At 55.9% G+C, this 20,900-nt stretch overlaps 5 protein-coding genes across 5 annotated transcripts; 3 read left to right on the forward strand and 2 right to left on the reverse strand.

Moving 5' to 3' along the window:
- Window positions 1–5,339: 5,339 nt before the first annotated feature.
- J7T55_007424 (regucalcin) lies at window positions 5,340–6,441 on the forward strand (the record flags this gene model as incomplete). Its single annotated transcript, XM_053144185.1, has 2 exons — window positions 5,340–5,775; window positions 5,945–6,441. 2 exons carry the CDS (start codon window positions 5,340–5,342, stop codon window positions 6,439–6,441), a joined length of 933 nt encoding a protein of 310 aa, XP_052993114.1.
- A 4,253-nt stretch (window positions 6,442–10,694) lies between these two features.
- J7T55_007425 (uncharacterized protein) lies at window positions 10,695–11,817 on the reverse strand (the record flags this gene model as incomplete). Its single annotated transcript, XM_053144186.1, has 4 exons — window positions 10,695–10,815; window positions 10,900–11,235; window positions 11,415–11,565; window positions 11,736–11,817. 4 exons carry the CDS (start codon window positions 11,815–11,817, stop codon window positions 10,695–10,697), a joined length of 690 nt encoding a protein of 229 aa, XP_052993115.1.
- A 933-nt stretch (window positions 11,818–12,750) lies between these two features.
- Window positions 12,751–14,946, reverse strand: J7T55_007426 (uncharacterized protein; the record flags this gene model as incomplete). Its single annotated transcript, XM_053144187.1, has 2 exons — window positions 12,751–14,584; window positions 14,642–14,946. The coding sequence occupies 2 exons, from the start codon at window positions 14,944–14,946 to the stop codon at window positions 12,751–12,753; spliced, it is 2,139 nt and encodes a 712-aa protein (XP_052993116.1).
- Window positions 14,947–16,177: 1,231 nt separating this feature from the next.
- On the forward strand, window positions 16,178–17,789 carry J7T55_007427 (aldehyde dehydrogenase; the record flags this gene model as incomplete). Its single annotated transcript, XM_053144188.1, has 3 exons — window positions 16,178–16,296; window positions 16,364–16,910; window positions 16,968–17,789. The coding sequence occupies 3 exons, from the start codon at window positions 16,178–16,180 to the stop codon at window positions 17,787–17,789; spliced, it is 1,488 nt and encodes a 495-aa protein (XP_052993117.1).
- Window positions 17,790–18,963: 1,174 nt separating this feature from the next.
- J7T55_007428 (uncharacterized protein) lies at window positions 18,964–20,754 on the forward strand (the record flags this gene model as incomplete). The annotated part of the gene is made up of 1 exon (XM_053144189.1): window positions 18,964–20,754. The coding sequence occupies one exon, from the start codon at window positions 18,964–18,966 to the stop codon at window positions 20,752–20,754; it is 1,791 nt and encodes a 596-aa protein (XP_052993118.1).
- Window positions 20,755–20,900: the final 146 nt, after the last annotated feature.

Here is a 20,900-nt window from a genome sequence, read left to right on the forward strand (position 1 = left end):
GAGCTGGAGCTCGGGATGGGGCTGGAGCTATCCCACAGCTCTTACCGTCACTGTTGCAAGCCAGGCGGCCAGGGTATGGGGTAGATTGGTTGGTCTTCTGGTTCCAGGCTGGAAGGTTGGAAGGTTGGAAGGATCCAGTTCGAGATTGATGAGTTTCCCATACGCGCGAGACATTGGACGAACAAGTACCAGCGTGTATTCTGCACACACAAGGAAGCAGGGCCTGTACAGCGCTTGGACCCGGACGTGGAACGTGGGCCTTGACCAGAATGCCAATGCCAGCCGCGGATGCTCTCGAAATAGCCTGTCTATCGTTTAGGCTTTTGCGGTCCCATGGATCCTGCCCACTGACACAGCTGTCAGTGTGTATACGCGTCCATGGAAGCGGATTGAGCGGGTGATGGAGGCGCGGCGGACTGCCGCCATCTTCTTGTGCAGATATGTATGTACAGGGTACATGGCAACGGGATGTGCAGCACGCACAGCAGCAGCAGCAGCAGCAGCAGCAGCAGCACAGATGGATGGATGGATGGATGGATGAAAGGGTGGGTTGGAGGGATGGTAGGGTGGGTGGGCTGTATTTTCTTTGATGCAACCTCAACTCCAGCGTGGGAAAAACCGACGAGTCGTTTGAATCGTTCGACGTTGTGCCTTTCCTGTGCTTACATAACCCCCTCGGTCCCACCTGCACCTGCACCTGCACCTGCACCTGCGCGTGCATCTGTTGCTTCTGTTCTGCTTCTGCTTCTACTTCTGCCTCTGCCTCTGCTTCTGCTTCTGCCTCTGCACCTGCACATCAGCACATGTGCCTGCACCTGCGCCTGCGCCTGGGTTCTGCCGTCCGTGTCCGTGTCGTCCGTCGCGTTTCTCCTTCCCACCAACGAACCAACCCCCCTCCCCAAACCCCCAAGAGGGAGCTGTGCACTGCCTCCTCATCCACTCTCGTCTGGAACATTGCATATTTCCAGATCCTCATCTGTCGTCCCGCTCTGCTTCTTCATCCAGGAACGGCAATGCTAGTGCTCGCGGGCGGCGGAAGGCCCTTCCTGCTGCCTCGGCCCTGAGCTCTACAATCTGAAATATGGAATATCCCGCCCGTACGCCGCACTACATTGCAATGCACTTTGTACTTTGTACTCTGCATTCTGCACCCTGCCCTGCCCTGCCCTGCCCTTCCCTGCTGTGCTATATGCTATGTCTGTACCTTCGTACTGTTCCCACCCCTGGCCGGGTCTAGGTGCAATTACTATTCCCAGTCAAGATGCTTCATCTCGACGTGCCTGACTGCTTGTCCGGTCGGAGGTCCATCCATCCAATCCACCCACACCTACACCCACACACCCACACACACACACCATGGCTTGATTCCCAACCGGGGCCCGCCAAGAGGAGCTCTCATTTTCCCTGCCAGGGCTGTGCGAGCTCGTTCATCGGTCGCCCGTTTCCTCACCCACATGAGTGCTACGGTAGCGTAGGATCCTCCGACACCCAATCGACCATCGGCTCCCAAACGGTCAAGCAGCCATCTCTCTTGCGGGCAATGGAACATTGGTTCTCAAAAAGGGTCATGTGCGTACAGGAACATGCAGTCTCACCTCATTCTCGTCCTGCCCTGGCCTATAATCATCATGGCCACTATATTAGTACCACATCAGAACCGCCCCTTCATGCAGATGCTATGCTATACACGTACAGTACATTCGACACGACAAGTGGCTGTCCATAAACCATGAACCGAGCACATCACACATCAAACCACACGCTCGCGGCTGTTCGGCGCAACTTTTAGGCTTTGCCAGCCAATTTCAGATCGATCGGTGTCGCCCTTCGACCACTCATGGCCAAGCATTGCCATTGCCCACTTTCACATCCCAGGGGTTTGGATCCGAAAACCAGTCCACCGACGCAAAGAACCAATTCTTCACGTCACGGCTGCCCAAGCCTCGCTGGGTACTCCTTGCATCGACCCGACCTGCCGCGGATGACTCAAGCATGACTCCAGTCTCCAGCGACCCGTCCAGGAACGATTCTGCCATGCGGCAATTCTCCGCTCGAACCGGATGTCCTCCGGCTGCATCTGTCCTGGGGGTCCTGGCTTTCTAGTGCTGGGCATGGACGAGGTTGTGATTTCTTTCTTCCTGTCTGCCACCTGCAGGTCAACGCCGGTAGTGGATGCGACCCCATCCATCATTCGCCATGTTGCATGTTGCATGTTGCATGCCGGCTGATAGAACTCTGTGCCGAAAGCTGCTGCGCTCTGCAGGCCCAGCTCCTGCTGCCAAACTATGTTTTGACTTATGCAAGGCCCAGAGTCCACACTTCTTCAGAAGCCCACTGCGGCCAGACACGCGGCCAGGACACCATCCGAGGGACTGTACACGTACTTCACCCGACTGGAAGGGTCTGGAGTGCCGCACGTTGGCCATTCGAAGCCTGCCAACCCTTCTCGAATTCAGTGTACCAACCCTGGTCTGAGGCTAGCAATGCCTGCCACCTACGACTGGCATCTCTTGCCGAGCAGTGAGCCTCTCTGACAGACTGTCTCGCCTCTTGACGCGGCGCTGATACATACATCAGCAGAATCAATGGCCATCGTCCATCGCGTGGTCGGGATTGAACCGTGACCACGTCTCCACACTTCGCTAATCTCCCAACGACCATCTCATATCGGCTAGGGCGATAGTCTATCCCCGGAGATTACTTGAACCAGAGATGGGGGCAAAATAGAGAAACCCGGATCAGGCCAACATCGCGAAACTCAAAATTTCTGGTAGCACTGCCCTCGTTCTCTAAGAATAAAGCGGCACAAAGGCGTCCTTCGGATGGGATACTCAAACTCGGCGTCAACTGCAACACCACGACCGCTCGGTCCAAAATAGGGATCGCCAAGGCGGTCCTCGGCATGAACAGTTGGCCAGCACGGAGCCGGCGTGTGCAGCACTCCGTACAGGCCATTACCCTGTCAGCGAACAGTTGATCAAACCGCGCGCGCGGGCCGTCCCCGTCCAGCTTTAATTGCTAGCCGGTTTCTGGCCAGGAACACCAGATCCTTTGGGACCGATCCACACTAGGACGTCGAGACCAGCGAAGTGACTCCCAGAGACATGGGGGCCTGTTAATTGTTGCCATTATGATTTACCAACTGATGCAACAGCCGTGTAGCCGAGGGCGGCGTGGTCGTCCATCGTTCGGCACTTATCAAGACGGGCAAAGCATTTGTGTGGCAGGAGGATTGAAAGCCCAACGTGGGCGTCATATGTGGGTGTGCGGGACGATGAGGTGCAGGTATGGCTTGCAGCACGCAAAGCATGGGTTAATGCATGCCATGGAGCACAGGACTACCTCCAGATTGGAGAAGAGCGAGATGACGGGACCCGTTTTCGTTGCTCAGAGGGTGAACCGTGTGCCCTGGGAAAACTGGGTTATACTGGCCATTTTAATATCAGCCTTCACCAAACATTTACGACGAGTTACACGGCCGTGCGAGCTCACGCACCAATCAAGGAGTCTGTACGCCCACCTTACCGAGATACAGATGAGCGATTGATCAGGATACGCTCCGTGCCTTACTCAGGTGTGCTCGTGCCACCAGTTCATCTCTGGACTCGGGACCTGCCTGCGTGCATCCGGCCTGCCTCCTCCGCATCAAGCAAAGAAGCGCAAGACTTTATGACAGGAAGGGAATGACATTTCGGGCTGGTTTTCCCATGCGAGTAAGGCGATGTCGAGAAACTGATGCTGATCGGCAATCTGCATGCGCTCCGGGCGGCTCTAAGCATCAAGCCGATGCTTCTTCCAGTTGTACCGTCGGCGACTGGCGGCTGGGTGATATCACCCAAGAGAGGAATGCTCACAGTTTAATGTTCATGGATGGAGACACTGTATAACACGGTATACTTTCACGCGAGCCCGAATAGAGGCGGGGCCAAGATCCACGCAAGCGAAGGGATCTGGACCTTGTCAAATGGTTTCTTTTCTCGAGTTATGTTTCTTTGTGTCGTGTTGCTTCCCCGTCGACCACCCGAGGCTGCTACTGGGTAAGAACTGCAGGTATGAAAGGCAACAACAAGCCACGCGCCGGTCAGATCTTTAGCGCAAGGGATCCAACATGGTCTCAGGTAGCGCGATACCCTGCGTTGCTTACTCTCCCGGCCCCTGGCTGTTCACACGGTGACTGAACTCACTGCAACATCACGATGCCCAGGCACTGTGCCGCTAGCGGTGGACGACATCGCTGTCACGAACTCTGGTGGAGGGACTAATACGTAACCTGACAGTAGCCTCATCAAACTGGAAATGGGCTGACATTTGATTGATTTCTATTTCGAGAGAACGTCTCCGATGTAGTCGCACGTTATTCCCCGGGAGGCCAACCATAGCCGCCATCGATGCCCGAATGCGTAAGGCGCACAATTCATCATGAGGTGATCATCATTGTGTTCGGGTACGGCAGCGGCTACGCCCACAACGGGTGGGTTGACTAAGATGAGCTGCATGGTGCTGATGCACTAGGCATTCGTCTTGTCACAAGGGAACCCAGCGAACAGAAGAAGACACTAGCAGAAATTCGCGGGCGTACTAAACGGAACATTATCAATGAGGGTATCGTGAGCTGAGAGGGATTGTCCAAGATGTTGAGTGGGCGTCAATGGTCACCCCGGGAGGCAGCAGCAGCTCGTCGTTCCGTCTCCGGGTCCGTTGCAGCTAGATATCCTCGGATGGCGGGTCCCCGTGAAGATACGGAAATAAGGCCCGCCTCCCGCGTCGACACAATCAGCCGCCGGCTGCAGCAACGTGGCAGAAGCCTCAACTCCGCAATTCCGCCCCGCGTCTCCAGATGTAAATGGAACGGCTGGGCTGCATATAAACTCCAGGCTTCGCATCGCTGAAAATCGGTGATTCTCATCCGCCAAGTGTCAATTTGAACGATCTTAAAGAACCCCAACGTCTCCAAAGAGATCTTGGCCTAGTTTCCAGCAAGCAACCTGAAGTTGCACTGTCGCCGGAATCGCACTGGCAAGGTTTCACTCTATTGTTGAGGATCAGGATCCAGCTGTGTACAAGTCGGGTGCTGAGCCGACTTGACCGATCTACGACAGAGCACAGAATCGGGGTACGAAGGGGCCAGGTAGCAGCTCTAAGACCTCTCACCGGGCAGCCGATCGATTGTGACACGGCGTCAGACTGACATCTGCCGTGGATCCTCTCACGGCCTTGAGCAGCTGCGGCAACACCGACGCGGACACAGACGCTTCATCTGTCGTCTTGTGACAGGACTCGCCTGGACTTCAAAGGTCGAGCATCCCTGGTCAGTGTGACTACCAAGCTTGTGAGACAAGATGGCAGCCGAAAACTTTCAGCAGTGGACGGTTGATGAACCGTATCTCAACATTCACTGCAAGCTTGGAGAAGGTCCCTACTATGAGAAGGCAACCAACACCTTGCGCTGGGTGGACATTATCAACCAGCGTGTGCACACGGTGTCTCTCACCGATGGGCCAGAGTCGGTCAGGACCATCCAGCTGGACACGCCCGTGGGTGTCACGGCGGATGTGGAGGGGGTTGACCCCCAGGAAAAGATACTTGTCGGCATCAAGTACGGTATCGCCTTGCTTGACCGCAAGACGGGCAAATATGAGTACATCGCCAGATTCAGTTCAGCCGATGGACAGGACAATGAGCGCCTGAGGAGCAACGATGGCGCAGTCGATCCCCATGGCCGCTTCTGGCTGGGCAACATGACTGATTTCAATAAGGGCGAATTTCAGACTGAAGGTAAGTCATCATTATGCCGACCAATACCCTCTGAACTTTGATTTCCCTCGGGACCGAGAAACACGTGCACAGACGGTCCGGCACCCACAACAATCCATGAACCCGTACTCGCCGAGACGTGATAGTTGCAACCAGTTCGCTGCTGAGAACCCTCGGACTGACTTGACAGGCGGCCTTTACCTCTTTGATGGGAGGGGAAAGCCATCGCAAACCAAGAAGATTGTGCCGGATCTTATGATCCCAAACAGCATTAGCTGGTCTCCCGATAATAAGACGCTGTATTATACGCACTCCAACGCCGGGAAGGTCTATGCTTACGACTATGACACGACCGATGGCAGCGTGTCAGGCCATCGAATTTTCTACGCACATGAAGGGTCGGGCGGGCCCGATGGCCACCGCGTGGACAAGGATGGTAACATGTGGCACACGGTGTATGGGGAGAGCCGAGTCCTGAAGCTCTCGCCGGAGGGGAAGCTCATCGGTCAGATCAACCTGCCGACCAAGAACATCACGTGCTGCGAGTTTGTGGGGTCGGAGCTCTACATCACGACAGCGAATGACGATGAGGGCGAGGGCAGGAGCAAGGAGCTGGGAGGAGCACTCTTCAAGGTGGATGTCGGGACCACTGGCCTCGAGCCATTCAAGTTCAAGCTTGGTGCCTGATCTGCCTGATCTGCCTGATCTGAGAAAGGTTGGGACGGAACGCATACCTGTGCGGCAGTAACAAGTGTCCATGCATTCTGGGCAGCGCATTTCGTGCGTTGACTGGGTTGATGCCCTTTAGCCAAGATTGATATACTAGAATCCCATTCCCTTGCAAGCCAGCGAGACCATGGCTATATCTGTCTCCCAAGCCGGATGAGAATCAAGCATTCATGCAACTAGGCTCCCCATCGGCACTTGTAGATCAGGTTCAGGACTAGAGAAGATATCGAGGATCATCCATGGATGGATGACAATGCCTTCCAGCCAGCCAGTCCATGCGGGGGAGGGTCTGGGGATTTAGGGTCAGGGCACCAACCGGCGTTCGTGCATTGATTCCAGCCGGATCTCAATCCGACTCCGTCACGTCACGTCAGACGTTCGCCTTCAGTCTTATGTGGACTGGGATGACGACGGCGACGACCTCTTGTCGTAATCGCACCAGAATCGCAGCGATACTCAACCATAGGCACTATCTTGCCTACAGCGGTCATTCATTCAGCACAGGCGTGAGCAAGCTTCAAGGGGTAGTCCGACAGAGTGGCTATCGCCAGCCTGCTCCTATCGTGAACCAAACTGCCGCTAGCGGCGGTATTGCTCGTCTTGACAGCGATATTAATCGTTCTGAGGAAAGATCCATCCAAGAGCAAGGCGATGCCGCTGTTGCTAAGGGGAAGAGCAGGTCTAAAGCCGCCGGACTGGGCCATACAAAGGCCAAGATCTTGGAGAGGTCTAAGAGGGGTGGTTTGCTAAGGGCACCGCGGCCGAGTATCACAAGCCATACGGAGACTCGAAGTTTGCGCCTCCACAGCCAGCAGACAGCTAGCCGCCTCATGTCCGTGTCCGGCACCGACCATTATGTCCAGGCTGCTGGAGGCGGAACGGAAAGAGCGCGCTGCAGAGGCTGCGCGACGTCTGGGCATTGAGTCCGTCCTCAACATGCGGTCTTTCCGCTGCTGGCGCAAGCAGTTTCGAGCTTGAATCAAATTGCGTCCGCGCTGATGGCTTTGCCCTCAGATGAAAGGCAGGGCCAAGCAGCTCAGACTGGGAGGATTCCAAGACGAGAGCATTGCGGTCCAGCTGAGGGGAGTCCTGCTAGGAAGTCGCCACCGCATTGAAGGCCAGGGATATTTAGAGAAGTGACTGGGCGCTCAGCAGATGGTGGTTGATGTGACAGTTAGGGGGAAGGGCCATGAGAAAGAGTCTCAGGTTGCAACCTGTTGGTATGTCTCGGGAATCTGCCAGGCTCTAGATCTGTCATGGCGCACTCTATCTGGCATGCCATTGATGTGCGCACAGAGCCAACTCCGATGACATCGCGCATGATCTGGCCCCTCGAGGAGTGGTCTGGGAGCGCCCTGTTCAGTCAGTCTCGCATGGTGGAGAGGATGGGGGCTTTGTGTGATGAGGCCGACCGGATCGAAGCTATCCATTACAAGCTTGTCAGGAGAGCGAGGACAGGGCAGCAGGCAGCGGGCAGCCTTCGATGAAACCGCCAAAGAACCAAGCGTGAGAACGTGGGCTCGTGGGTTGGTTGGGAGATGAAAGAGCCAACGGCATGGACAAGACCAGCCAGGGACATCATGGGACCAAGATACGCACCGCAAATCAGGGAATGGGGGCACGCGTGGACGCCGAGGAAGGCAGTGAGTCTCGGTCCATCGTACGATGAGAATGGTATAAGCTCAGAAGATGGTCATAGCGACCACGAGTCCAGCCCTAGTCCAGAGGCTCCTCCACCACATAGGACTTTCTCCGACGCATAGTATTTTGACGTCGAGTATCATCGACACTACTGCAAGCGCGACGATCATCACACAAGAGAGTTCACGAGATCCAGAAAGCGACATCGATTATGTGACCGGCTCAGAGTCCAGTGACGAGGAACATCCCAGAAAAAGGGCGTGCAAATCACACGACGGGAACCATGAACCAGGGGCGCTAGACGGCGATCCAGGTTCTTCGGATAAACCAGAGCTCAACAGTGCGACCTTTGCAGTCGAACCAAGACCGTTGAGCCGCGGCATGTCGCAGGGCAGGAGGCGCAACACGATGTTGAGAATCCAAACATCGCGGTAACCGCCGCGGCGCGCGTCTTTGCGCGAGCTGAAAAGACCTAACCGAAAGTTACGGGGTAGCCACCTGGGCCGATTTCCTTGGAACCAAGGGGTCCAGAGCACATCACTACCTTCCCCTCAGGAGTTATCCCGAATCGTGTCACGCCGAATATGGCCAGATTCAGCTACGAAGGAACAGCCAAGCAGCGATATCTCGCATCGCTTCCCAGCATGCGGACGAGGGCCGTGGTGCTTCTGCAACACCACGAACCCCCTGGTTGGTATCATCCATGCCTGCCTGACCACCATAGGGGGTTGTCAACTGCGACAGTAAACAAACAGCCCTCGTGAGGCTGCTTTTCCTGCACGACGCCCAAAAAAGTCGGTCTCGGGCGCCGGCAAAACGCAAAGCTCCGCCTGCGCGGCCTCGACCACGGATGGCCCACCTCCCCTTGCGTGATGATTGACAGCGGAGGCTTATGCAGCACACCTTCGTCCCCTCCCGCGAGTCAACCACCTGAAACGGGCACTACTGTATAATACCCCGGCCGGCCTTGCAAGCCCGGGAGCTGTCACAGCGCAGCAGCCCTCCAGCCCTACGGTCTCCACCAGCAGCAGGAACATCGGCAGATCGTTCGTCCACGACGGCGGCGCAGCGCGGCTGCTGCTGTCATCCCTGCCCCCTGTGGTGCGCCCCGGGGTTGCCGAAGCGAACCGGTCAGCGCTCAGCCGTGGTAGATCACGTACGGTGAGATGATCTGGATATCCAAGCGGGTGTTGAAAAGACAGGGTGGAAAACAGGGCGGTGGCGGGGAGCCTCATGGGGCTGCTGCCGAACGTCAAGGATGTCGAGGGCGGCCAGGACGAGGCTGAAGGAAGAAGCCGCGCGGGTTACAGGCTCAGCGCTCGCTCTAGGAAGCTTGGAGCTGGGGGGCTGCGGGAATCAGCGCGGTGTTGGCCTCGCCCAGCAGATAGACTCGTGCCCCAGATAAACTCCCGACCTGGATACTCTAAAGGTGTGCGTACATGAGGATCGTAGAGGTCCAGGAACCTTCCACCGTCAAAGCCTAACCCCAGTGCTTGCAACCCCAGACTGGCGCGTCTCACCTAGATAAAATTGCCCGCCGGGGTCCCGGGGGGGCTCAACTTCGGTTCTATTAGCATCGCGAACTATCGAAACACTCCCGCATGCTGCCGCACAGCTCCCCCCTGCCGCGCGCCTATTAATAATTAAAAGACACTTTTTCCCATGCGGCCATCAATCGGTCCGCCCAATCTATCTGCCACTCTCAACGGCCGCACCATGGGCCGGAGACGTCTCGCCTCGGGCGGCGGGGCGGAAAGGCTGAAAGCTTGCCCTCTCGGACCGAGCTTTCCGATCTCAGGCCCGACCCAGCATATGCGGACGGGCGCCTCTGCGTTCGTACCTGATTTGTGCCAAATTTGGTACGCCAATAGGATGCCCTGGGTGCCCGTCCGCGTATAGTTCGTTCAGAGATGGGCTTGCTTTCTGGGACGCCTCCAGACCTGGGCCCGAGAGATGTTTTGATCCTGATTTTTGGAAACAAAGCGGGGATGAATTTCATGCTGGCTACTGGCATGAGGTCGTATTTGCGCTCGACGGGATGGCAGGCACACTTGGTCGGACGCAACTCTGTCACTTTAAATCCGTCAGGACATAGCTACCTGTCTGTGTGTCTGTCTGTCTGTCTGATCCCACCTATTGATGTATCTTGCCGCTGCTCGGGCAGAGATTGAATTTTCCGCCGTCGTAGAGGCGAATCCGACCAAAGCAACAAAGAATTAGGGTTCAAGTTGCACGAGTACTCAGTACCTGCTCCAATGACCGAGAGTTTCTGCCGAATGTCACATATACCTGCTGTCGATAAGCACGAGGGGAAAGGCCCTGAATGACACCTCGGTGGCCGTTGACAGGGGCATATTGAAACTTCCAGCGTAGTTTCGGGGTACCATGCATTTGGGTGACCACTCAGACAAAGAAAGCTTGTCGGGGTCCTTGCTTTAAGTTGACACGGAGCCCGAGCTGGGACGGACTTGTCTCCAACCCGCATTTATTGACCGGAACAGCTCCGAGAATATGGACTGCTACATGGTAATTGGATGTAATCCTGCGCAGACACGGCCACAGTCCTATTCTCATGGCTTCAGAGCATAGATTCTCACTGGGAAGAGCTCCTTTGGAAATCCACGTTGGGTCTCCGCTTTAACGAGTCTGAGCCCAGCATCCTTGAAGATGTCCTGAAACTTCTTGTCGGTCCTGTTCGCGATAGGCATGTCAGGAGGTGCCCAGCGCCTGGGTATATTTTGGACCGGATGCAACCGAGAGTGATGTCAAACTTACCTCGTAACGCTGCTGTCCTGGTCGTCGAATAGGTCGACACCACTGGTGCTAATGTTCTCCTTGACCACGATGAGCCCGTCATCAGGGGTCAGGACTGTTTTGCATGTCTCCAGGTATTGGACCAGCTGTTCATCTTTCAGATGACCCACACACCATTGGTTCCATACGAGGTCGTATTTGACACCCACATCGGGTCGCCATTCCTCCAAGCCGACATTGAAGACCTGGCGGACGCCACTCTTCTTTGAAAGAGCCTCTGTAAATTTGGCTATTGGCTCAACGACATCCACTTCTTGTGCTATGCTGAGCAATAGTCCCTCGGTGATCCTGCCTATCCTGAAAGCCGGAAGAAACGAGCAGAAGTCTTAGCTGGCAGTCAAGCAAGAGATGCTCGGGAGTGTGGGGAAGAAGACATGCGGGAAGCCCAAGAGCACAGCTTCGACTCCAACATGAGAGTCTCGGCGCATGAGCTCTCGGGGCGTGACGAGAGGGGGAGGCGAAAGTCAATCACTCACCCTGCTCCGCCCTCAAGAGCAGCGGCGACAGTGCGCTGACCGTCCTTGGTCCCGATGCCAAACTTAGCAAGAAAGTTTCGAGACCCTTGTAAGTCCACCCGCGACACATAGGGAAACCCCCCTAACATGCCGTTGACGTCGGCATCGACATCTGCGCGTCCGCGAATGACACCGCGTCAGCTAATCTGTTTCAATCGCTTGCAGGTAATGCAGAGCACGTGTGACACTGAGGAGAAAGGGGGGGAGGGGAGGGAGGGCAAGGGTAGGATCCAGGAGGGGCAAGAAAATAGAGCATAGACGGGAACGCCACTCAAACCTTACTTTGCCAGTAATTCCGCCCATCCTCGACATTAATCTTGGAATCTGGCGCTTCTGAGGCGGTTGGCTGGTTGTGACCAGACATTTTGCGAGACGGGGACAACAAAGTTGAGTCTTGCCGGTACGGGTACGAGCTCCAATGTGCCTTGAGCTGTTGCCCTGGTGTGACGAGCCCGTCCACAGGGAGTCAGGATCGCGAGGGTGATGAATCTTTTGAAAGGTCGCACAGCCGTCAGGCACGGCTGAGTCTCGAGGTTGGATCGCTGGTTTTTTTTGACGAGGGCTTGGGTGGTTCCCCATGCGATGATTGCCAAAACCTTGTGCGCACACAGACAGTGGAGGTCAGAGTTGTCGCAGCCGGAGAGAGCGAGTGGCGCTCTGAGGTCGCATCCGGGACTTAGGATGAAAATCGCCAATGCCGGTGCGAACCTTGAAGGGATGCACTTTCTGGGGAGCTATGTGATGCAGGCCGTCTCAAGTAGATCTTGTTGTGTGAAGGTTTTCGAGCTGTGCCTGTCAAACCAGAGGAATGAATAATCTTGTTTGGGCACACGCCTGCGTGGGCGTGGGCGTGGGTAGGCAGGCATGTCGGATCAACCTCTCCGCTGCGCGACTGCCCGCACAAGAAAGCACACTTTGGAAATGGCCAGTCACAGCAGCCAATAGCTCAGATGAAGTCATCGTGAACACATCACCAGAGAGATATTGTGTGAATTGTTGCCGACTTATCTGTAGTCGTTACCAACTCTCTCCAGATCCACTCGTGACCGTGTATCAGAGGCTGAGGATCAAGTTGCTCCCTCGAACCCTGAGTTTAGCCTGTAACCCTTGACCCGGTCAACGACACCTTAAGCTTTCCATCAGCACTCTCAAATAATGATATAGAATAGTGTATTAGAGCGAAAAGTACAATGATCCCGCTACATATTGTTATAAGCTGCCTCGGCATTCCATGCCAGTGGTATTGTACCTATCCAGAACGCCATACTATGCTGACCTGTGAGCCTGTCACCCCAAATTACAACCTGATCCGTCCGTCACCGCCACCACCAAACCAGCGCCGTATATCAGTGTTATTACTGCCTGAACCAGACCCTCGCCCGCCCTCATCATCATCTCCGCCCATCCATTTCGGCTTCTTGACAATCTCCTGGAACCAGTTGGGCGTGTCCATTGTGTCAACCGTGTTCTTGATGCGCGTGCCGAGCTGCGAGAAGAAGTTGTCGTCCTCGTCCTCGCCATCGCCTAGTCTCGCGTGCGGTCTCTGTCCGATCCGCCTCGAGCTAGCGGCTGTGGCAGGGGAGTCCACCCTGCCGATGTTAGGCGACGTCCCCAGCGGGGTTGTCGGGCCGCCAGGTCGGCCTGACGGGCCAGGAATGGAGCGCACGGGTGTGGCCCTCGTGGCTGAACCGCCGTTAGCGATACCTCCCGGCCCTGCAGCGTCCCTTGACCTGGTAATCGACGTTCCATTGAGCTCCCGTTCGATGAGGTCACGACCTTCCCGCCACGATCCGGTGCCGTAGCCAATCTCGTTTTCTTCGTCATCGTCGTCGATGATGTCGGCCAGACCGATAGTGCGCTTCACTTTGCCGTAAAGACCAAACAAGGTGGCGCCTATCGGCAAGAGGATGAACAGTGGGAATAAGCGGTTGAACCAGCTACCCAATGCCGTCAGATCGATGAGTCGGCCGAGGAAGTCGTAAAACCGTGTCTTCTCGTAGACATCCTTGGATAGGAACGAGATGAAGTTGTACGAAAGCGGGACACTGAGACGGGCCACGTATGATGAATACCACAAGGCCGATTCATGGGAAGTATTGCGATAGACCAACGCGCGGCCGCGCCATACCTTGACCTCAGTGATGGAGATCAAGGCAGCAGCACACATGTAGGAGATCCAAAACGCTGCGATCATTTGGCCGGCAAATCCGACTTGCCCCTTCTCACCAGTCCAGTGATGAACCACGGTCAGACGAATGATGGACAGATTGGCAAGCGCGGCTGGGCCGACCTTGACGATCTCGGACCAGACAATGAAAATCGATGCCACAGCTAGAAGCCCACCGAAAAAAAGCCTCACGTGCGGCATTACATGGAAATGGAGCACGTGTCTCGTGTAGGGGGTGAGAACCGTTATGCGCTCCCACCAAGAGGCATGCGGCGCGGTGCCTCCGAATTCAAGCTTCTTCGACCCGCCAGAATCAAGAATAGCCCGAGTCTCCGCGGCCTTCCGAAGCAAACGATTCCATTCGTTGGCATATCTGGAGCGGGTGTGCCTGGCGCGGGTAAGCTCTCGCGTCAGCTCCGCCATGTACTTCTCCGTGATGACCGTGGGGACGCGCCGAGCGTCGCCAGAGCCCACCGCGGATGTTGATCTCGGTTGCTCCTCCGGGAGGTTGGTAGAATCCATGAGTTCCTCGATCCAGTCTTGAAAGTTGATGGCCGATCCCGTTTTGCGCCGACACAACTCAGCCACCTGTATCTCGAGATCCTCGAGGTTCATCTCCGCCTCCTCCAGCTGCTCGTATAGCCTGGGCGCCGCAGACTGTAACTGGCGCAGCTGCCCGCTGATGCTGAAACTGCGTATCAGACGCCGAGGGATGCTGACGAGACCGTGGCCCATCAGGTAGATTGCCAGGACCAAGCCCCAGCAGTATGCAAGAGCCATGACCGGACTCTTCAGAGAGTCGAGATGTATGCCGTAAGAAGTAAAGACGTATATCAGTGCTATTATTCCAAATCCAAAAACCATCGCATAGTATTGGGCATTCGACCGCAGAGAATACATCAGCTTGCCCTTCGGATCTCGGTATCCAGCATCGGAGTATTCGGCAAGGACAGGAAGAATGAACCTGGACAAGTAATTAGTGTCGCCTCAAGCAAACGGGCTCCATAAATCATCGCCATACCATGTGAGGGTGAACGTGAGCCAGTAGGCGATGCGCCAGCACGTCTGTATGACCCTCTGTGGAAGCCAAATCCCCCTGGTATTCTCGTCATCTGTCCTTGCGCTCGAGGCCAAGTCTATTGGCACGAGCAGCACGATACATGCTGGAAGCCATATTGCGAAGAAAACGGTGACAAGGACGAATGCAGGAGTCGTTCGGAGGGGTAGATAGTATCGAAGTATTAAGAGGGTGATGGCGGAAAAGGTGAGCAGTGCGATCAGAGAAAAGACCTCGGACCCGACCGGGTTTGCTGAGCTGACTATCATCGTGAGCATGCAGGACCGAGGGCTGTGGAACGGTCCATGAGGTTGACAGTCGATATGTTGAATTCGGGGGCAAGGCGCCGTTGAAGAGGGCCGATGGTTGGAAAATGAGGATGGAGATGTTAGATTTGCGATGACGTTGGCGGTGCCCGTGGGCTGTTTCGAGCGAGATTATGTCACAAGCGGAAGGGCATTCTACTGCCTTGGGGCCATTTTTAGAAATACTGGCTGCCGGCGGGGGCCAGAGAAGTTGGGACCCTGGCAGGCAGGCAGGCAAAGCAGGCAGGCAGGCAGCTAGGTACCCGAGTACCTAGGTTCTCCAGGTGTCCCTGCACCCTCCCAACAGGACCTGTCCGTCCGTGCTAGGCAAATCTACAAAGGCCGTCTCTTGAGCAGCACAGTTCAAATTCCAAGATGAAGGTGAGAAAAAGTTTTGCGTTGAGTCCGTGGATCGTGGATTAGTAAAGAATACTGCCCTGGGGTTTCTTTCGCATCAAAGGAAAACCGTCATATATCACAAGTCATTCACGCGGCAGGATCCCTGCCACCAACTTGACCTGCATGGCCAATTTTTGCCTATCATGCCCTGCCCGCGGACCCCACGATAACGATAAAGCTGCCCAGCAAGCAGATGCTTGACATATTTTTTTTGCGCCGCATTCCGGTCGACCGTGGACTGTGGATGATTTCGGGAAACATCCGGATATCTGGTCGCAGGTCGGGCTGCTCGGACACGATCATCGCTGCTGCAAGGCTCTGCACGACACAGCTCAGCGCCAACCCCAGGATTTCCATTATGTACTGGCTGGCTGTCAGTGGTGAAGAATAATACCATTATGGTATGTGCTGCTGCAGCAAGACTAGCAGCTGGTACTAAGCACCTATTCCCCACCACCCGAACGGGGTATGCCGGGGATGCCACCTCCCCCAGATAGTCTATCTTGGTTTGAGTGAGGGGTCATCGAGGGGGGGTTTGTCACCGAGAGAGGAGATATTGTCCTACATAAGGTAGATCATGGGCTACAAGATGCCCTCGAGATCCCTCTTCTCGACTTCACTCCTCGCAACTTCTTCCTCGTCTCACCTCAGGTTTGCTGTCCCCGTATTCTACAGGTCAGGTGCCATCAGAGTTTGCACACGACAAGTCCCATTACGTTCCTTATCATCTTCTTACTCAATACCCTTCTCTTCCTCGCCGAGAGCACTCTCCTCTTATACAAAACCAATACCAAAAATGGAAGTCGAACTCACTGCCCCCAATGGGAAGAAGTGGTCGCAGCCATTGGGTCTTCTTATAAACGGAGAGTTTGTCAAGTCGAGCAATGAGCAGAAGATTGCCACCATAAATCCTTCGTAAGAGCAAACCCACTGAGCAGGCCAAGAACGCAACATCTGCAACCCAGAGCTAACACCCTTGCAGCACTGAGGAAGAGATCTGCTCGGTCTTCGCCGCCACTGCTGACGATGTTGACCTCGCTGTGGACGCTGCCCGCAAGGCCTTCAAGCACCCCTCATGGAAGGGCCTCAGCGGCACGGAGCGCGGGCAGCTCATGCTCAAGCTGGCCGACCTGGTCGAGAAGAACGCGGAGATCTTGGCCACTGTCGAGGCTCTTGACAATGGCAAGCCCTACATCACTGCGCTCAACGAGGACTTGCCTGAGGTTGTCAATGTCCTCAAGTACTACGCTGGCTACGCGGATAAGAACTTTGGCCAGGTCATCGACGTCGGCCCGTCCAAGTTCGCATACACCCTGAAGCAGCCCCTCGGTGTCTGTGGCCAGATCATCCCGTGGAACTTCCCCCTGGCCATGGCTGGCTGGAAGCTGGGCCCAGCGCTCTGCTGCGGTAACACGGTGGTGCTCAAGCTGGCTGAGCAGACGCCTTTGTCCATGTTGGTCATGGGTAAGCTTATCAAGGAGGCTGGTTTCCCTCCAGGAGTAATCAACGTCATAAACGGTCATGGCAGAGTAAGAGATCACCCCTGCTAATTGTTTGACTCTGGCCTGGCGCTGACTTGTATGCAGGAAGCTGGAGCCGCACTGGTCAAGCACCTGGGTGTCGACAAGGTCGCGTTTACTGGCAGCACCGCCACTGGTAAGGTCATCATGAAGATGGCGAGTGAGACGCTCAAGAACATCACACTTGAGACGGGCGGCAAGTCGCCGCTGATCGTCTTCGAGGATGCTGACCTGGACCTCGCTGCCACCTGGTCTCACATCGGGATTATGTCCAACCAAGGACAGATCTGCACCGCGACTTCCCGAGTCCTCGTTCATGAGAAGATCTACAACGAGTTTGTCGCGAAGTTCAAGTCCACAGTGCAGAAGGTGTCTGTCGTGGGCGACCCCTTCGAGGAGACCACATTCCAAGGCCCGCAGGTGACGAAGGCGCAGTATGACCAGGTCATGCGTTACATCCAGGCCGCAAAGGACGAGGGCGCCACTATTGCTCTCGGTGGCGACCCAGCGCCGCAGAAGGGCAAGGGCTTCTTCATCAACCCCACCATGTTCACGGATGTCAAGCGGGACATGAGGATCTTCAAGGAGGAGATCTTTGGGCCTTGCGTGTCTGTTATCAGCTTCAAGGACGAGGCGGAAGCTATCGAGTTGGCGAACGACACGACATATGGACTGGGCGCAGCACTGTTCACTCACAACCTAACCAAGGCGCATCGCGTCGCTGCCGAGATAGAGGCGGGTATGGTGTGGATTAACAGCAGCAACGACTCGGACGTTCGTGTACCGTTTGGCGGTGTAAAGCAGTCAGGTATTGGGCGGGAACTTGGCGAGGCAGGCTTGTCCAGCTACTACAACATCAAGAGTGTACATCTGAACATGGAATCATAGGGGTGGATGATGAGTCGGGTGTGCTGATATTGGGCGGTGTAATGCACAGAGAACTGCAATACTTATGTCACGAGGTTACGAACTAACTGACTGGACAATAATGAGCAATGCTAGCTGATGGCAAGCTATATATGTACACAATATGATGTCTACAGCCCACAGGGATCACAAATGGACGCATATAAGTTGACCAGTACATGGCGTTCCTTCTTGCAGAATAACCTGCTGTGCGACAACCTCCTATAATATGACCTCCTGTGGATAACCTCCCGTGGGATAATTTCCTGTGAGAAAACCTACTATATTTTGCGTGATACCGTGCTATGGGATAACTCGCCTGTTGGATTGTATCTACCTGTACTTAGGTAGGTATTATCTGTCCTTCTGATCTCTTTCTACGTACTCCTGAGTAACTGGCCGACTTTTGTAATCCTGCAAGTTACATACGTCTTTCTGGGTAGCATGTGAAATGGACTTGGACTCCTCATGGACTCCATGAGCTTCATCCTGTGAGTGAGCACTGCAAGGCAAAAATCGATGGAAGGCGAAAGTGAACCTAGCGGACGCAGCACAAAGCAACTTTGGAAATGCAGGAACTCAAGGTATATTAGCCTGGTGGTATTTTAGAGCAAGGCCGTTTCCGGCAAACTGGTTCAGTGCAGTAGCATACCTGAACCCTGCCGATCCGTGGGACCCGACGGCGCAGGGGTTCAGAGCTTTGGAGGGTCCAGAACCAGAACGGCCTGTCCTGGTACTACTGATTGGCAAGGTAGCAGCCTCGCCCGAGGTTCAATTCAGCCCCCTTTCACAGACACATCGTCATCTGTCCTTTCCGGATTCACGATGACGGGCCGCCACTCTTGAATTTTTTTTCCTTAACTCAACCCTAGCTTCCTCACTGCCATTTCTCCTCCTCCGCAAGCTGGGTTCCTCCTTCTTTACAGCCGCGATTCATCCTACGTTGACCTCTCGACACGACTGTCGCTTCTTTCTCATCCCGAAGGCATCCATTCGTCTCTTACGTTTGCGACAGACCACACCAAGCGAAGACGACACCTCAGCCCAACCTAACCCTCTCCTTCATCTCCCAACCACTCAAACATCGAAATACCTCAGACGCGAACGCATCGATCTTTAGAACCAGAGCAACTCCATTTATGCCGTCGACGCCAACATGGCGCCCTTTCCCGAGTCCACAATAGACGTCGGTTATCCCCTCTACGGATGCGACTTCGATCCTCAAGACTCAAATCGCCTATTTGTCGGTGGTGGAGGAGGAGCAACAAAAAGCGGTGTCGGAAACAAGATCACCCTGTTAGATGCCTCGTCTCTCGACAAGCTTGAGCCTGCCGGGGAGGTCACGCTGAGTGGCAACGAGGACAATGTCGCGAACCTTGTCGCCGGCCAGCGCAAGGGCAAGGCCACCCTGCTATATGCCGGCATCAACTCAAGCCCGGACGACTTGAAGAAAGAGAAGAACGAGCATTTCCGGGTCTTCAGCGTTGAGCCACCTAAGGCCAAGGCTGTGCTGGGGGCCAGGATCACAGAGCTCTCGAGAACACAGCTATTTACGACCGCGGACTCCGACACATACCAACGGCTACTGAAGCTCTCACAGCCCTTCGCTGGCTGCACCCAGCTCGGTGCTGTGGCCACAGGATTCGCAAACACCACCCACCAAATCGCCCTGTACGATGTCGCGACCGGTACCAACGTTGCGCCCAAGCCCAGGGGCGTCCTGGAAACCTCGAAAGAAGCCGTCGACATGGACGTAATACAGACGGCCGAGGACCAGTTCCAGGTGCTGTACTGCGACGACTACGACATTTACTCAGTCAACGTGCCCAAAACCGGCGAGATCAAGACCGAGCCAACGCGCATCTACACCATCCCCCACGACGACAGTTCCGGCCTGCGACCCGCCCTCCGCTGCCTCCGTTATCTGAGCCCAAGCTTCGCTGTCGGCGTCGGAAACCTGCCCCAGGCCGGCGGCGTGGTGATCTACGGGTTCCGGCTGCCGAAGCCCGGCAAGGAGGACACGCGCGCGCGCATCTCGGTCAACGCCAAGCTGCCCAAACGGCAGGGCTTCAAGGCGACAGGGCTGGCGGTCGCCAACCTCAGCCCGGTCTCAGCGCCGGGGGCACCGCAGGGCGACGCGCAGTTCGTGCTCGCGGTGACGGGCACCGACCTGGGCATCCACCTGTACACGCTGGACCACCAGATCATCGGCGACATCGACATGCTCGCGAACCTGCTCCCGCTGACGACGCTCCGCGCCGTGCACGCCGCCATGATCACCAGCCTGAGCTTCAGCCATTTCGCGCCGCCCAAGTCCGGCACGGGCCGCATCCAGCACCTCAGGCTGGCCAGCACGTCGGTCGCCAACGCCGTCACCGTGCACAGCCTCCCGCTGCGCAAGTTCATCGACCCGTCCGCACCGGTGCGCCGCGGCGGGCCCCCTCGCCAGCCGCGCTACATCCTCGCCATGAGCAGCCGCAGGCCCACCATCTGGGGACTGGTGGCCGGCATCACGTGCTTCGTGTTGGTGCTGGCCATACTGCTGCAGGGCATCCTGGAAGTCAAGGGCCTCGCGCCACCGACCGTGGGCGGGCACAGGTGGCTTCCATCCGCTATCCACGCTGTGCCCCCTAGGCCTGTGCCTCAGCACAGCGGCTTCTTGGCAAAGCTCCTCGCCGAGAAGGCGGGCGGCTCGGGCGACGAGCATGTCGTCGTGCTAGACGTGGACGGCAAGGAGGTCGAGGTCACCACCACCACTACTGCCGCCGCCGCCGAGGGCGAGCCAACAACCACCACCTGGGAGAATTTGAAGCCTGAGCAGAAGGAGGCGTGGAAGGACAGGCTCAGGAAGAGCGGGCACTGGGCCGAGGAGTACGGCGAGACCATCTTCAAGGGCATCCTGTTCGGGGAGCTGGCGGGCGTCGTGGGCGGCTTTGTCGCCGGTTAGCTGCCTTGGAATGTGTGAATTGTTAATGGTTGTACGCGCTACGTTACGTTTAAACTCTTTATTTTGGCATGGGGGCATATATTCTTCTTGGAGGGCATAGCTAGGGATAAAACAAAAAACAAGGCGGGTTGTAAGGCGATGTGGCT

This window comes from Diaporthe amygdali (assembly GCF_026229845.1).
Source record: "Diaporthe amygdali strain CAA958 chromosome Unknown NODE_16_length_960263_cov_65_539585, whole genome shotgun sequence".
Taxonomy (NCBI): domain Eukaryota; kingdom Fungi; phylum Ascomycota; class Sordariomycetes; order Diaporthales; family Diaporthaceae; genus Diaporthe; species Diaporthe amygdali.